An 18,338-nucleotide genomic window follows, 5' to 3' on the forward strand; every position below is an offset into this window, starting at 1 on the left:
ATACGAATTTTATATAATTTGGGTGCATTAAAGATTCCATGGAAATATGGCTCCCATTCTCTAACTTTTTTTCCCACATTTTTTAATTTTTTTTTTTTTGAGGGAAGAGATAATTAACTTTCTATTTACTTCTTTTTAGTGGAGGTGCTGGGGATTGAACCCAGGATCTTGTGCACGCTGGGCACACACTCTACCACTGAGCTATACCCTCTCTCCTCTAACAATATTTTTAAAATTATGTCCAAATAAACTTTTGGTTTGGGTTTCCATTTGAAAGGAAAGTTTAGATTAGAATCTTTCAATATTTAATAATATTCTCATTATTATTTATTTCTCCGACACTTTCAGACCTTAGAAAATCTTTTTTTTTTTTTTTTGCAGTTTTACTCGGACACAAGATTTGCTGTTACTTTTTGCCTTCATCTTAACCCATTCACAAAGGGCTGCACTATGTATGATTTTTTCATTAGTAACAATCTTGGTGTTTGTTGAATTCAAGTATTTCAAAGGGTTTGTGGAAATGCTCTCTCATGAACCTTACATGATCACTTTCAAGAGCTGACTGATTCTAATAAACTGTGCTTAGTCAGTAAAGGGCATTGATAGAGACCTGAGGCTCAGGCTCCCATATGGCAGCCAAAGAGTGATTCGAAACACGTCTCTGGGGATTACACCAGAGACCATGGTTTGTAGACTCACTAGTATATTATTATTAAAAATGTTTAAGACTTTAAAGTTAACATTGTAGACTCAATTCTTGGAGTTACCAGCTGATGATGAGGATATATTTCACGAAACTGGAGAGCAAAGTAGAAGTTTTGAGATCATCAAATGTTTCCTCATTTTCTAATTGAGAAAACTGAAACCCAGGAAGGAGGCTAAATGACCTGCCCAAGATGATAATGCAGAGAGTGACAGAGAACTAGGGCTGGGACCTCTGTGTCCCTAATTGCAATTTAGCTCCCTTTTTGCTGTATGTGTTTCATTCTTACAAGACAGCTTAAGTTGTGACCTCAGAGAAACACAAACAGTGGCAACTACAGATATTAATATGCAAGAAATGAAAACAATAATCATCTGACTTAAGAATTTAGAAAGAAGTAGGAAGAAACTAACAAAGTTCTAAGAAGAGATTTATGAGTTAGACAATAATAAACCTGTAAATAAATAAATTGAAAACTGGCTCCCCTCCCCCCAAAAAGGTAAAACTGATGCAGAAAATATACTTAGCTTGTTATCAAGAAAAAAACAGGGAAAACAAATATTCAAAAGTAAAATAAAAGTTTGTAAACTGACTATACTTTAATACATTTTTTCTATTTAAAAAAATGTTAAAAGTATTCAAGGGAAAAAATTAAAGTAAAAAAAGGTAAGATTTAACTAAACTTAGAAAAGAGAAAATTGAAAGTATCGTAACTCTACCTTCCTCAAATGCATGTAAATAAATTTGAGAACCTGGATGAAATAACTTTCTATCAAAATATAATTTACCAACTTTGACCAAAAAGGAGCTTCTGAAAAATCAACAGAGTCTGATTTCCATGGAAGAAATAAATAAGGTTGTCAGAGAGAAAGCTGACCAAAAAAATCAGTAAATCCGGAGAGTTTTTCAGGGGAATTTACTAACCCTTTAAAAAGAAGATAATCCCTATATACTTAAACTCTTCCAGAATTTAGAAAAGGAAGAAAACAAATATGCGCCCACGCACAGTGATGGCTGTTGACTAGACTTACTGTGGTGACCATTTCACAAAATATAAAAATACTGACTGAAAAATAAAATGGAAATATAAAAACATGAAACATTCTAATCAACAAGAAAAACTGTCGACTGCCGAACGAAGAGGCTAGATGGTTGTAAGTACTTGTAGTGTGAAAAGGTAGCTAAAGCACTGTGTACCTTCATGGCTTCATCACGATGAATTAAGAAAATCACTCAGATCTTCTTGAAATCCTGCATATCTGGTATAGGGTTCTGAGAATCACACAAGATGCTTCTAAGAACGTTTCAAGGCCCAGATTTCTTTGAATATAGAATTAGTGAAATGACCCACTTTCTCCAGATCACAAACAGAAGAGAAGGCAGATGTAGAAAAAAAAATAGTTGTGCTATTTTGGAGTTAGCTCAAGTGCCAGGTTGTCCCTAATAGTAACTATTGAATAATTACTATTGAATAACAGTATTATCTTTAAAAGAGAAGATGCTGAACTCAGCCTATGCACCAAAGGTAGCATTTTTGTTTAATGCTATCATTGCATAGGTTGGGAATGAATGCTGAAACTTGGGTAATGATGGACACCTTCTATAATTCTGTGACAAGAGGTTAATATTGAGAATGTATCAAAACTCCTACAACTCGATACTAAAATCAATCAACTTGATTTTAAAAATGGGCAAAAGACTTGAATATACATTTCTCCAAAGAAGATCTACAATGGCTAATCAGCACATGAAACAATGTTCAAGCATTAATCATTAGGACAATGCACATCAAAACCACAGCGAGACATCATCTCACACTCTTTGTGAACTCTTTGTGATGGTTACTAGAAAAACAAACAGAAACAGAAAAGAAGTCTTGGCAAGGGTGTGCAGAAGTTGGAACCTCTGTGCACTGTTGATGGGGATGTAAAATGATGCAGCTGCTGTGTGAAACAGCACAGTGGTTCCTCCAAAAACTAAACATAGCATTATCATATGATCCAGCAATTCCACTTCTGGGTATACGCTCAAAAAATGAAAGCAGGGTCTCAAAGAGATATTTGTAGACCCATGTTCATAGCAGCATTATTCACAATCCAAGTGCCCAAGAATAGACGAATGGATGAATGAAATATGATATAAACATTTATTTAGCCTTAAGAAGGAATGCAAGTCCAACACAAACTACAACACGGAGGAACCCTGAGAACATTGCGCTAAGTGAAATGTGCCAGTCACGAACAGACAAATACTGTACATTTCCACTTATATGAGATACTTAGAGTAGTCAAATTCATAGAGACGGAAGGGAGAATGGTGGTTGCCCAGGGCTGGGAGGGGAGGGGAATGAGGAGTTAAGTTCAATGGCCAGAGTTACTGCTGGGGAAGATGAAAACATTCTAGAGATGGACGGTGGTCATGACTGCACGACAAAGTGAATGTGTTTAATGCCACAGGACTGTATAATTAAAAATGGTTACAATGGTGAATTTTATTGTATATATTTTTTACCGTAATAAAAAAAAATACGACTAATTTAAACCACCAAATGTGGCTACTGGCTTCTCTATTTGGACAGCACAGGTCTAAATGAACAGCAGTCATTGGAATAATGTACTTACATTACAGAAACAAACAAAAACAAACAAACAAACAAACAAATGGCCAACAGGAAAAAAAAATGTGTGTACCAGCCCAGAAAAGAGAAGATTAGAAATTTGGGTCTTCCTATAGGTAGACAGCAGTGCTAACAAAGGGACTGTCTCAAAATGATGGTTTATACCCTTTGTGTTTCTCTAACTTCCATCAGATTCTTTATTTTGGGCATCTTAGAAGGTGCTTTGAGGAACCTTGTGACCTTAAAGACAGAAGCCATCTTACTGTTCTATTTGGAACATGTTTTCACTTTTCTTGGAAAAACATCTAGCCATAGAACTGGCTCCATCACATAGATTCATGTAACCCTGTCTATTTTGGTAACAGGTGATTCTTATACAGGGGCCAATATTTGGAAGCTTTCCCAGGAAGTGGTCACTTCAAAAAAAAAAAAGAGTCATGGAAAACTATTAACACATCACTGCTATCTACAATTTAACAAATGACTCATATTTATTTCAGGAAAAGGTAGGAGGTATTAATGTGAAAAATCAATATGTGAGTGCATCTGGAGTTAATGTGCTCAGTACCCGGCATCCTTACATTCTGAGTTAGTCCAAATTAAAACCATTTATTTGCTCTCGCTTTCTCAGTACGTCTAACTGATCAATATATGATGTGACTGTCCAGTAATAAGATGGAGTCAGTACGGAGTCTATCTGTGAATGTACTGCATCGTGGAAGCCTCCTTCCAGAACCAGAGGTCCATGAAGCGTCCTTGGGGACTAGACTTCACCGATCAGCTGAAGCCGTCCAAAGACAGCACAGCAGAGAAGCTGAATTAATCTGGGGATTAAAGCGAAGTCAGGTGAGACTGCAGGATGAGTTGAACTATTCAAGGAGATAACATCTATGTTACAGTCTTGAAGCTGAAGTACAGATACGCACAAAAATGAGAAGAAATCTAAGGGTCCATAAAGGTCAGCCTTGGATAGCAAACTCAAGATTTTTATTTTCTTCTATGAAAAGAGGAGTCAGGCAAAGTTTTGGTGCAAAGGGAGCTGGATGGATGTCCCTGAATGGCCAGACATGGTGCGGCATGGACGGACAAGGGTCAGGAATTGGAACTGAAAGATTAGTCAGGCTGTCACCTGGACTGAAGTATTGAGTGTCTGAACTAAAGCAGAAATGAAGTTTTGGAAGAGTGGGGTGATTACATGATATTTTTAAAGTCCATTGCTCAGTATTTTATAGTTGATTGTACCATGAAAGTTTTTTTGTTTTTGTTTATGTTTTTGTTTTTGTTTTTGTTTTTGTTTTTAACGCTGAACCCAGTTCCTTTCAAGACCGGAAGTGACAGTTGCTCTCAAAAGACAGCTTTGTCCCTTGCTATACAATTAAGCACTGGTGTCTTTCCTGACCTGCTGTCCTCTGCACGGCTTTTGTTATCGGGGTACAAGACTGGCACAAGCTATTTCTTTCTGCAAGTGACATGAGAAATATAGATTCACCCTTTGCCGGACACAGCTTCTGCGATTGCCCAGGAGATGGAAGTCAAGAACTGAACAGGAAAAAGACAGGAGGCATAATCAGGTTTATCCTCCATGAAGAAGTTATTACACAAATAATGAGGCAAATTAATGATAATGGAGTGGGTATCATTGAGATTACTGAATCAAATTAATGAATTAGCTACTATAAGAATAAAACAACAAGATAAGAAGTGCCAAGGTTTGTGCTTTTTTTTGCACTCAAATACCCTTTAAACATATGATGTGAGGAGAGCAGTCAAGTTGCAACTCCTACTCAGCTCTATACTTTCCTTTAAATAAGCAAAAAGAGTACACAAGAGTCATTAGAGGTCCAGAGCTGAAATTACCCCTCCTTAAAGTGGAAAATGCAAGGGCAATAATAATAATGCATGTGGTCAAGTGCGGTGAACTCAGGTGAGAGGCACCATGAAAGGCTCAAATCAGCTCCCTCTTTGCAAAGGAAGAGGCTCTGCAGGTGGAGGCAGCAGCAAAACCTCCACTTCCTGTGTCCCATCTAAACCTCCACTTTCTGTGTCCCATCTAAACCTCCACTTCCTGTGTTCCATCAAAACCTTCATTTCCTTGCAAATTTGAAAAGGCACATGCACCCCAGTGTTCACAGCAGCACTATTTACAATAGCCAAGACATGGAAGCAACCTAAATGTCCATCCACAGATGACTGGATAAAGAAGTTGTGGTATATTTATATAATGGAATACTACTCAGCCATAAAAAAGAATAAAATAATGCCATTTGCAGCAACACAGATGGACCTAGAGATCATCATTCTAAGTGAAGTAAGCCAGAAAGAGAAAGAAAAATACCATATGATATCACTCATATATAGAATCGAAAAAGAGAAAAAAGAGGACACTAATGAACTCATCTACAAAACAGAAACACATAGTAAACAATCTTATGGTTACTGGGGAAATGGGGTGGAAGGGATAAATTTGGAAGTTTGAGATTTGCAGACACTAACTACTATACATAAAATAGATAAATGACAAGTTTCTTCTGTATAATACAGGGAGCTGTATTCAATGCCTTGTAGTGACCTATAACGAAAGAGAATCTGAAAAGGAATGTACGTATGTCTATGTATGACTGAAACATTACGCTGCTCACCAGAAATTGACATAACATTGTAAACTGGCTATACTTCAATTTAAAAAAAAAGAAAGCAAATGGTCCATTTCCGTCTCACACCCTCTTCTGTTTCCCTGGTTACTAATATCTATACCCCTCCCTTTGCCTTCACAAAGGAGCACAAACCTACTCATCAGGCAGTGGGGGAAAAAATGATAACCAATGGCATTCCAGACATTTCATTATTCAAATCAGCATCAAATGATTATCTGAGATCCCTTGGGAATTGAAGTGGCCGCCTTTTCACATTCAAAACTATACTTTGATTAATAGAAAGTCTGTCTTACTTAATATCATCTAACGAGACCCCCGCAAACATCCCTCTCCCTTGGCACAGTGATGCAGAATCTTGAGCGTTAGGAAATGTTTCCCTGATCTAAACCAGCAACCTGACGAGACTCATCATTCTCTTCAAATTGATGAGATTATCTGTTCAAGCGATGTTATTAGTGAATTGCATAATATCCATCAGATAAAGCACTGATACAATGTTAAAAGGCAGCAAATTAAGTCATCACAGGACTTGAAGAGCAATGAGTGAGGCTACCATGATAGTCTGGATTGTAGAAAGTTCAGACTTAAATAATGGCTCAGACTGCGTCTTCCTACTATAATTTTTTTATGTGAAATAAATCAGTGATGCCGATGAAGACTAGCCAAATGTACAAATTTGAACTTCTAATGAATACAATGACATTTAGAATCTCGAAGGTCACCCTCATAACATTCAAGTCATTCCACTTAAGTCAAAAACAATTTTAAAATACTTGGAGAAAGGGCCAAGCCATGTCATGAGTACACACTGGCCAGGGGGAAAGGGAGGGGGGCTGAGAAAGGGACACTTTATACTTTATTATAACCTATAATCAGTTGTAGCCCTTTCTTATTAAAAACAATCAAGAATCATTAAAAAATCACCACCCCAAGGTAGTGTCTTGACATTGCCACATATCTTATATAGCTTTAATAACAAACACCATGTTGAATTATTAAGAACATCTTTGCTCATGTGTGTCTGTGTGTCTGTTTCCCAGAAAAAAAAATCTACAGTAAAATGATAGTTTTCATTCGGATGGCAGCATAATTTACACCAACATTACCTTTTTGAATTTTTAAAGTTTCCCAACTCTCCTGTGACGCTGACAAGAAGACTCTCTATTTCCTCACTTCACATATAAAGACGGTAAAAGACGGATCCAAAATCACCTGGTATTTGGATGAAAAATCCAGGGCTCTTTTCATCGAGCTTTGCTGTCCCTTGGCTTGCCCTTTGTGTGACAGGAAGGACAGCCAGGTCACTCCCCTTAAAGAGGAGACTGCAAATCCAACGCAGACCCAGCAGTGACCCCGGGTGAAGAGAAGGGCTCCTGACAAAATTCTGACTGTCTCTTGATTTATTAAAAGCACTGCTCAGAGCAAAAGGGACTAGAACTTATGCAATGTTTCATTTCCCTGTCAGAACTATAGAATCAGACTGTTGAACCTGCTTCTTTGCATGTAAGGGTAAAATATGAGCTGAAGTGTATGCTGGATCATGACCTATGTTACATAAAATATATATTGCAATTATACATGTATATCTATTTTATTTATAATTATATTATATTTTACTTACATTTTATTTTAAAATAGTATTTATTTGTATTATTGATTATTAAATTAATATTTAAATTAAAATATTGAAACTAAAATATTAGTTTTTAAATAAATTTATTTAAAATAATATAGATTTTATTTGTAATTATATTATATTCTATATTTCATATAGAATGTAATTATATGATATGGACAGAACATGTCTACATGCCCACACACATATATGTGATGCATATATTCTCCAAAGAGACAGCAGCAAATCATTCATCTTATCTTCAGAGTAATAGTTAAACAGACTATAAAACAGCATAGACCAAAAATGAGTCACCCAAGACCCAGGGGTTTGATTGTATGATCAGCCTGAGATAGATAATTAAAACAATGATAATTACAAAGATGAATCTGTTCTTTTTGACCAAAAGGACCGAGCTGCTAAGAATCTGGTCCAGATGATCTGGACTTACCCACGTCCAGGCTATAATACCACCCCCTCGCTTGAACTGTAGTGTTTTAATTTCTCAGCAGGCATTTCACATGCGAACAGGTGCTGCCACGCTTCTGTTACTTTTAACAAGAAGACCTCTGCCTCCCTGTCTCCAGGCCTCACCTGGTGAAGTCTGTCATCTCCATCATGATCATGCACATCTGCTTGGCCAGCACGATGATGTCATTGCCACTGTCGTCCCACTTGGCCACTTCCGCGTCCAGCTTGCTCTTCTCTTGGTGGAAAATCTCCACCTGCTCGGCGATCTTTGCCTTCTCCTCCTGCGGCAGCTGTGCCATGATGGCCTGCGCGGGTTACAGAAGAGGTGTGACCCCTGGTGACAAAGGGAGCCCAGGCGGGAGGCAGACTCTGCCTCCTCCGGTTAATGGCAAAGCCAGACCCTGACAAGGCTCTAGGCTGTCCCACCATTCTGGAGAGTACGTTTTCTCCATCCCCAGAAAAGACCAGCAGGGTCCCCAAATTCCCTGTCCTCATTCCCACATACCAAAAAAAAAAAAAAGCAGGAATCCAAAAGTATGTGCACATTCACAGTCACAGAGCTTCTCTGTCGCTTTGATGACATATGTTTGTTCAAAAGAATCTATTCCTGACAATTTTTATATTTGGTCTCGGGAAACTTTTACCAGATGAAAGAGGGCACCTCTTTCAACACTCAAATCTGTTCAGGGAAGGGAGAAAGGGAAAAAAAGGCCTTTTGTCTCTGGGAAGGGAAAGTAATTTTAAACAGTATCTGAGCACCCCAAGGAGGGTGGGGAGACGGTCTATGCGTGTTAATGGAGTCGTCCATGGTTAGCTGCCAAACAAAAATCCCCTACCCAGGGCACTTCAGGAATGGCATACCTACTCCCAGCCCTCCGCTGTGCAAATCCTGGGGCGACCATGGCTCCCTGTAGAGCCTAGAATTATGTAGGCAGAGAAGTTGTGATGGAACTAAGATAACGGACTAGGAAGCAAAGGTTGATTTTCATTAGTTGCTAGCTAAGGGGTTGTAGAAAAGAAAGAACTATAGTTGATTCTCACTATTCATAGATTTTTTTTGCAAATTTGTTTACTCTCTAAATTTATTTGAAACCCCCTAATCAATGTTTGTGATGCTTTCAGTCATTCACAGACGTGCGCAGAGCTGCCCCAAATTTGAGTCATTGGACATCCTCGTTCCCAGATGAACCTGAACAAGGATTTCTCCGCCTTCTTGTTCCAGCACTCATACTATAAGCAAGAGTCCTTTCTGCAGTCCATTTGATACCACGTTTTCCACATCTTTGTACTTTTCTTTAAAAAATAATTTTATTTTTTTAATGAAGGTATCGGGGATTGAACCCAGGGCCTTGTGCGTGCTAAGCACGTGCTCTATCCCTGAGCTATACCCACTCAGTCACATCTTTGTACTTTTTGTTGGTGATTTTGCTGTTTAACGTGGCCCAATTAACATTCATAGTGCTGAAGTGTGCCGTCTAGTGTCTCTAAGCACAAGAAGGCTGCGATGCACCTGATGGAGAAAATCCGCGTGTTAGATAAACTTCGTTCAAGCATGAGTTTAAGGGTTCTCGGCTGTGAGTTCAAGGTTAATGAACCCAAACTATCAAATAAAGCATCTAGATAGAAACACTTATTAAACAAGATTATGTGTTGATTGGCGGAAGGAAACGTTAAGACTGGCAGCTCTCAGGCACCTACCCCTGTATTTCCCCTGGGAGCAGCGGTTCAGTAGTTGCTAATGAAGCATTCGCGGTGACTTTACAGGACAGAGAGGCCATGAATAAAGAGAATCAACTGTATTTATTAAACACCATTTGTGTCGCAGGCCCTGAGCGAAATGTTTGACGTCACCTCATTGCATCCTCACAGGACCATTTGCAACCTGCTTCATTAAAAGGAGCATGTGCATCAGTGTGTCAACGCTGGCACCCCTCTGGTTCTGGGACCCGTATTCTCCAGAAGAGAGCCCAGGAGAGCATGATCTGGGGTGGCTACACCTTTTGCAAAGGACAGTAAAATAACACATGAAAACGGCTTCTAGGGGGAAGGGGGTGGGAAGGGATGAATTGGGGATTTGAGATGGCAGATACTACTAAATATAAAATAGATAAACACCAAGTTTCTACTGTGTAGCACAGGGAACTGTATGCAATATCTTATGGTAACCTATAATGAAAAAGAATATGAAAAGGAATATATGTATGTGTATGTATGACTGAAGCACTGTGCTGTACACCAGACATTGACACAACACTGTAAACTGACTATACTTCAGAAAAACATACTAATAAGTAAAGATCTGAAAAACAAAAACTGCTTTCTACCCTTGCAAGGTGAGTGAATTGTTCGAAGGAGAGGTGGCTGGTATCGAATAGAAATATCGGTGGCTATAACCCCAGAAAAACTGGGCTCAGCAAGGCTCTGTCACTGACAAGGGCTGGGACCTTGTTGCTCCTGGATCAGATCCTTAACTTTCTATAATGTAACAGAAGTAAACAATGACCTCGAGACGTTAACAGTGGAATGCAAATGAAATAATAAATGTGTTATGTGTTTGTCCGAAAAACAGTTACATTAAGCGTGTGTGGGATTATTATTAACATTAGATTAACATTATTTCTGTATTAGTTTTTTTTTTTCCTTCCAACTAAGTAAGCTTATTAGTTAGTTGCCATCGAAGGGAAGGGATGGGCCCAGAGACTGTGTGACTATAAATGGGTAAGGTTCCTCGAGCACACGCATGTACACTGGGGATTGCGCGAAGAGACTTACGGACGTCAAAAATTTAATCTAGTTCATTTTTCTACAAGATTAATACTGTGACTAGCCCTGTTTTACTAATGATAAGTCCAAGACCCAAAGAAGTTAATTAAATTCCTACTAGCACATGACTAATAAGCTGTCAGAATAGGATTCAAACCCAGGTCAGCTAACACCACGCTTAACCACTGTGCACACCTGCGTCACCAGGTATGGCCGTGCAGGTTAGACACTGCACAGTGGCCCCCGCCCAGTGGGGCAAAGGCCGCTGAAACTGCAGGCCCCTCCGCCAGACTGAGCATCCTGCAGACGAGGCCTCATCCACCAGGGCAAGGGATGCCTTTGTTTGATTTGCATAAAGGCGTCCGCGGACTAGCAGCTGCCAGGATGCTTCCTCTTACACAGACAGCCACGTCTGCTAAATCCCATGCACGTGTGTGTGACTTTATGTAAGAGTGATTGATGCATATACGCATGTGCACAAGTATGTGTGTGCATGTATACGTGCGTGTACAAAAATTACAATCCATATTTTAAAAGCCAGACTGGTGCAAATTCAATAGTTCAGTATTTAAAATACCATCATTTGAAAAATATTTTAAAGTACTTTTAAAAACTGTATTTGAAAAGATAGTTAATGCCCCAAAGGGTCTGTTATAAACCCACATACGCAATCCGGTACTAATTCCAAGGCAGCTGTTCCAATGCATGTGAGATAGCTCTGGATTTGCAAAAGGTTCCTGAAGCATCCCTGTCTGGTGCTCCACCGCTGTCTTAGGTTCATCTGTCACCTCATACAAAACTGACAATTGTGTTTTACTTAGACCCCACATGTCCTAACCAGCATCGTTTAAAGCATCCATTAGGTGTTTCTCTGTAAAAAGAATCTACAAAACTGCCTGGCAGACCTCCAGACTCTACATTCAACCTCCAGACAGGAAGCGACAGACCTACCATTGTCCCAGGAGGGTTAATTTGTGCACTGAAGGGCGTACACGTGTCTGCCAACTGCGTCGTGTGGAGTTTCAGTTGCGCAGCCTAGCATTGGAAGATTAACTGCCTTGCTGGGACCCTCTAATTTCTATTAATGCCCTGTCTTTTCTCTGAGCTTCCTGAGGGCAGAGGCCTCATCCTGCACAGCGTAGACGTTAAATAAATACCTTTGGAGTGACTGCTTAGGCATTTGTCCACTCACTGCATTGACGTGGTTTGAGAGGAGTTACCAGAACGGACAAACATTTTCTAAGGGCACACGTCTGAGGAAACACTGGCCCCTTCCAAGCGGACTGGCAAGGGAAGACGTTACTTTGACTCTAAGGGGTGCTCGACCCGCATAAGGCACTTAATGGCGTGTGACTCGTGTGTTAAGAGTCGTTCCGTTTGCTTCCGCTTCTGTCTGCTCCCCATGAGCTGAAGTCGTTCCCTAAATATTCTTAAAATGCTCTTGGCTTTTAAAAATTCATCATTGACCTTTTCTCAAACTGGAATTTAAAAAAAGGTTATCTATAAACAGTCGATCACAAACTGTGAAATTTGCAAGTTAATCAAATTAAAATTCAACACATGAGTTTTAATTAGGTCTTATCAATGGAACTCAGCAGTTTGAAATGTTAACACAGTAAAGCCGATCTAGCTAGGAAAAAAGAAGAAACTTAGAGGCCGGCTACATTGAAATCAAGTTGATTGCAAAATACATAGCATGCAATTTTTCATTCCCTCAGACTAAGGCAACATGAGGACAAAATGATTTTCATGGCCGGGGTGGGGGGAAGAGAACAAATCCACTTTTCCGTGTGTGATGTGATGACCTGGGGCGGTCTGGGGTTTTCTGCTGTTTGCCGTGGAGCCGAGCACAGCTGTCCAGATTGCTGACCTGGGGCCCAAGTTGGTGGCATCAGAGACTTGAATCCACAGTTTCTGAGCACCTCCACCCGAGGCTGCCAGCCTTCCTCCTGAACGTCCAATTATTTGGGGAAGATTGTTCTAAACTTTACTTATTAAATGAAAATGCAGATTACTGACACAAGCCAAGAACGAACCAGCCCAGAATCGTGTCTTCAATCTAAATTTCAAAGAGCTTTTTTGCCAGTCGCAAAATGATTGTATTTTCCAATCTCAAAATGAAAAATGACTTTTGAAGTCTACAGATCTGCAAACTGACAAGGGTTAGTTTCTTAAGCACAGAGCAAGAGTCTAACGTTAAGGCTTCAAGTACACGAACGTTTATAAATAATGATTAAAAGGGTTAAAATTCAACGTGCCCGTTTCTACTCACTTGGTTTTAAAGCAGGACAATAAACGCAAGTAATTAAGGTGTGGGTCACCTTCACCTGTCTCAGCTGTGAGGTGAGCTGGACAATTGAGGTTATTGCTCCATTAATTCAAGTAAAAACTTTCACGATGGTCGAAATTATCCAGCTCTTTCAGGCTAAATTATTGGTCGGCCCTCTAAGGAATGTACCTTATGCTACAAGCATCACCTTCTTCATCAACTTAACATTATATAATAACTTTCGTGATGTATTTCATCATGCAGTTCTTCTAATGACATTACATACTAGGCTGCTGTGTGTGGATATACACACACATACACATGGAGAGGAGGCATGGAGAGGCTAAGAAAGTTACCCCAAAGCCACACAGCTCAGCCAAGCCCATGCTTAAAATCAAGTTTGTGCGACTCCAAATGACATATTTTATCACCAAGGTTAAGTGTCCAAGAGTTGATGCTGACCAATTTACCTATATCAGCCTGTGAAGAAAGACTTTATAAGATGTCACGTTTAGGATCAAAGGGTCTAATCATTTCTACATTTTATCAGAAGAGAGAACAATTATTCTCATTCTTCCCACCCCCCCAACCCCCTCTCTCCTCAAGTCTTGTAGACAAGCAGCAGACAGGGTCCCACGAAGAAAACAAACACACCAAGTTCAGAATCTGAGAGCAATGCTGGAGTGGACAGTAGACTCTTTTCCCTCACCCGAAACTCCTTTTACATTAATTTACCATTTTCAGAGATGAATTTCTCTGAATGAAAACACGAATTAACAGGGGAGGACTGGCTGCTGCAAAGAGCCCCTGCCTTTGTCAAAGACCACGTTTGCCTCCCTCAGAGTTTTGACCAAGTTAACACACTTCTCTGGTCACAAGTTCCACCATCTGTGATCTCAGCAATTCAATGCACCCGCTTATTTCCAACTTACAGCCGTAATTCTATGTCTCTGATTTGTCATCATTTAATTATAGGCTTAAATAGGCTGACTCAGTAAGTAGTGCCCACACGACAGGTCTCAAAAGGCAAATCAGCAGGGACTGGATTACAGGGGCACCTTGTTGTTACTATCCTGGCCCATACTCATAATTCACTCTGAAAAACCTTTCAGTAAAGACCACGGTCCTTCCACCTACTGAGTGAAGAAACCATAGATGGTGTAGACAGGTGCCACCTGACTTCTGTTTCCACCTGTCTTCACTGACTTGATGTCTGATGTCAGTGACATGCAGGAAATGGAAGCACAATGTGACTGTATTCTTCCTCGTGGGAGGTGGGACTAAGCACGCCATTTTGCCAAGATGGTGATTAAAAGATTACAAGATAAGGGTTGTTGTCCCATATGCCTTAGTCTTTGAGAAGGCAAGTCAATGGCTGCTGGATTCTATCAACACTAAGCTGCAATCAGTCAATCAGACTGACTTTGAACTGATGAATGTTTGGGTGAATGACTCAAACTTGCCCTTTGCCATCGATGGAAAAATGCTGGTTTTAACTTAATTTTGAAGATGAATTGACTTGAGAGATGAATTAGTTTTGTGTTATGCCAACACTGGCTCAAAAGACTCTCAGCTTAACTTCCCTATTTTCAACATTTTGAGAGGAGTAAACAGAATCTACGAGGTATTTTTAAAATAGGGGGCTTCGTACTCTTGCGTACTTTTCTGCTGTCACCAGCCTGTGATTAGGAAAGATTTCTCTTCCAAAGGATGACAATTTTCAGAGTCATCCTTTATTGAGTACTTAATGTATGTCAGGTGTTATGCTCATTATTTTACAAATACTAAATAACTGAAATCTTGAAAAAACCTAAATGTCCATCATCAGATGACTGGATGTGGTATGTGTGTATATATATAATGGAATATTACTTAGCTGTAAAAAAGAATGGAATAATGCCATTTGCAGCAACCTGGATGAACCTAGAGATGATCATGTTGAGTGAAGTAAGTCAGACAGAGAAAGACAAATACCATATGCTATCACTTACATGTAGAGTCTAAAAAAATGATACAAATTCTATTTATAAACCAAAAACAGACTCATGGACGTAGAAAACAAACTATGGTTACCAAAGAGCAAAGGGTGGGGAGGGATAAATTAGGGGCTGGGGTTTCACAGACATACATTACTATATATAAAATAGATAAACAAGGACCTACTACAGAGCACAGGGAACTATATTCAATTTCTTGTAATAACACAGAATGGAAAAGAATCTGAAAAGAAAGTATATATATCTGTATATGTATAACTGAATCGCTTTACACCTGAAACTAACACTGTAAATCAACTACACTTCCATAAATCAAAAAAAAATAATTAAAATCTCAGAAGAATCTTATTAAACAAGTCTATTATCCACATTTTACAGGCAATAGGACAGACGCTCAGGGACACTAAGTAACACGTAACAGAGCAAGGTCCTCACTCTACCCTTTATAATTCAAAACCAAGTCTGTCTGAAATCAAAGCCCGCACGTCGTCTATGTTCTGGCTTTTACGCTCTCATCTCCCCTATCAATGTCCATCTGTATCTTCCGGATCATTTCACTGTTGGATGAGACTATCAGGAGAAATGAGATTTTAAGTATAAAGACTTGACTCAGGAGAAAGCTGGGTCTTTACTGAGTTCTCTTTATTTTAACCTCCGATTGGCTTTTTCCTACTTTCTCACAATTCCTAAGCCAGCGTGAGCTTTCTGGGGCTTCCTCGTCCCTCTCCTAAATCACCATCTCTTTCTCAACCTCATGCCTCCCTATTCATTATCCTTCCTCAAGTAAAACTTAACAAAGAGAATTAGCATATCTGATTCTCAGTTTTACTATAATTAGATTATTTTTCGCCCTATGGAAACTGAGCCGTTAAAGCAGGAGGGTCTCGCCCCCTGTTGCAACCCTCAGGAGCTCTATCTCCTGCTACCTGCCTTGATTACCTGCATCTGCCCTCCAGGAGCTCCAGCTAACAGGACTGATCAGATTCCACGATCCTCTTCGGAACACTTGGGTTGATGGACAGTGTCTCAGAGCATTCAGGAGGGTTCAGACATCAGCCAGAGTGATGACCTTTCTGTTGCTTCTTGCTCCACAACTTAAGCTGGTATATTTCTAGTATGTCCCTATAATTTCTTTTTCTGTCACATGGCAGACGGATCTGGGGCGACGGCGCTGGCCGTGGTACTGGGAGGTGGAAATGTTCTCTCTCTACTCTGATGGCCTTGACCAATTTCAAAATACGTGGTCTTGTTTATCAGAGACCCTGGGGCAAGAGTGTGGAGCAACAACAGCCCCGCTTGTAACAAAGTAGAACTCTTAATTCTCCATTTGTGATCGTCTCTTGTGTCGTTAACAAGCTTGGAGACTTCAAGCAGAACCATGGTGTCTGTGCCAACGGAAGATCTGAGCATTCGTGTGTCCCTTGGTCACTAAACCATCTAAGCATGATCTCCAGCCCCCACAAAATCCACTATATGCAGAAGTGTTTGCTTTGATGTGGCTGCTATGTTTCGAGTGATGGAGAACGGAGTTAGACAGAATCAGAATCAGTGGTGGCGATGTCCATTGTGCAAAATGTGAATTGCTAAAAACAACCCCAGATGGCCGGATGAGAGCACAGGATTCTGAGCCATGAATTTCTGGGGTTCCAACTCCCTCCGTGGAAATCAGAAATCCCCTAGAACCAGTCTGGTGAACCCAGCCCCCGTGCACCCAACCAAATCCTGAGCGCCCACTTACCCGTGCGCTCTGCCCGGCAATGAGCTGGTCGTCCTCAGTCTGAACACTCGTCCGGCTACGCACATCATAATCTTCCTGCTCAAAGTCTGAATCGTCCTCTAGTTCCTCTGGGGTCTAAACATACAGAGGAAAAGAGATAACATCAAACACAGCTCTCCCTTGACTTACGTCAGGGTTAAGTCCCAATAAACCCACTGTAAGTTGAAATTCAGTCAAAAAAGCATTTAATACACCAGCCTACCAAACATCAAAGCTCAGCCTAACCTGCATGCTCGGAACACTTCCGTTCCCTACAGTTGGGCAAAATCATCCAACACGAAGCCTGTTTTACGACAGAGTGTTGACGATCTCATGTAATGCGTTAAATACTCTATTGAGAGTGAAAAATAGAATGGCTATCTGGGTATACAATGGCTTTAAGTGGACTGACTGTTTATCTCCATGACCACATGGCCAACTGGGAGCCTCTTTGCCTATTTAATAATAACAGATGATGTGCTTTAATGGCTTTCCATGTGCCAGTCATTGTTTTCTAAGTGCTTGAAGTACGCTCACTCATACAGTTGTCTTGACAGTCCTATGATGTGTTTTCTCCAAGTCGCACATAAGGAAACTGAGGCACGAGAGGTTATACCTCGTTCAGAGTCTTCTAAGGCAGGCAGTCTGAAGCATGCACTCGAAACTACCATGCTCTGCTAATTCTAAGAGGAGGGACTCAGGAGGTGGCAAGGATGGCGCAGGAAGGGAAGACAGTGCATCAGTCTGAGATTCTAAGCTCAGCTGTCGTTAGTCTGAAAGCTGACGGTCACCCACAACCTGGCTCTTGGCACACAGTTGTACCACCTCCCAGGGCTCTGTTTTTCAAAAGGAAGGAACGGATCACACGCAGCACTGAGTATGCAGTTGCCCACTCCCCACCTAAAAGGACACATTTCCATTCTGCTGGCTTCCTTGGCTGCCTCGGGGCAATGAATCAAGTACATTATTGATGAAGTCTCGAGATTGGTCAGACAGGCATAAAATGGGGTCCTTGGTGCCAATATCACATGACGCCCAGGGATTTTCCAAGCTTTGGCACATTCCTCTTGTTTCCTTTCTCTCTCACCATCAACCTGATTAACATTCACTCAGTCATCTACAGAGGTTCAATTTTCTTGCACAGGGATATTAAAAGAAAGAGGGAAGACAGAGGTTTTGTTCCCTGCTTTATTAACTAAAGCAGGGGGCGCGCTGGGCAAACCCTGGTTCACTTCACTGGTGGTGCTTCCATTGTGGACAGAGGCAAGCATCTCGGCTCATTTCTCACTCTCCTGGAGTGTGCAGAGGCACAATTACAGCGAGTTGGTAAATTCTGCTGACAGAGGAGATGACAAGATTGCACACACTTTTCATCATTAGTTTTTGAAAAGGAGAGAGAACAGAAAATGGAAAACCTCACTCAACAGGAAAAAGGAGAAAATGACAGTGCCTATAATACTGTGTCCAAACATTTCAGTGCTCGGCGCGTTCAG

General features: G+C 40.4%; 1 protein-coding gene across 4 annotated transcripts in view; it reads right to left on the reverse strand.

Moving 5' to 3' along the window:
- The window catches only part of CTNNA2 (catenin alpha 2), a 933,346-nt gene that overhangs the window by 43,321 nt on the left and 871,687 nt on the right, over window positions 1–18,338 (reverse strand). For all 4 annotated transcript variants that reach the window (XM_072951563.1, XM_072951564.1, XM_072951561.1 and 1 more), the window contains 2 exons: window positions 16,828–16,941; window positions 8,184–8,365 (listed from right to left, as the gene is read on the reverse strand). In XM_072951563.1, coding sequence (XP_072807664.1) covers window positions 8,184–8,365; window positions 16,828–16,941 — 296 coding nt within the window. The remainder of the gene's footprint in view (window positions 1–8,183; window positions 8,366–16,827; window positions 16,942–18,338) is intronic.

Source organism: Vicugna pacos, chromosome 28 (genome assembly GCF_048564905.1).
Source record: "Vicugna pacos chromosome 28, VicPac4, whole genome shotgun sequence".
NCBI classification, from domain to species: domain Eukaryota; kingdom Metazoa; phylum Chordata; class Mammalia; order Artiodactyla; family Camelidae; genus Vicugna; species Vicugna pacos.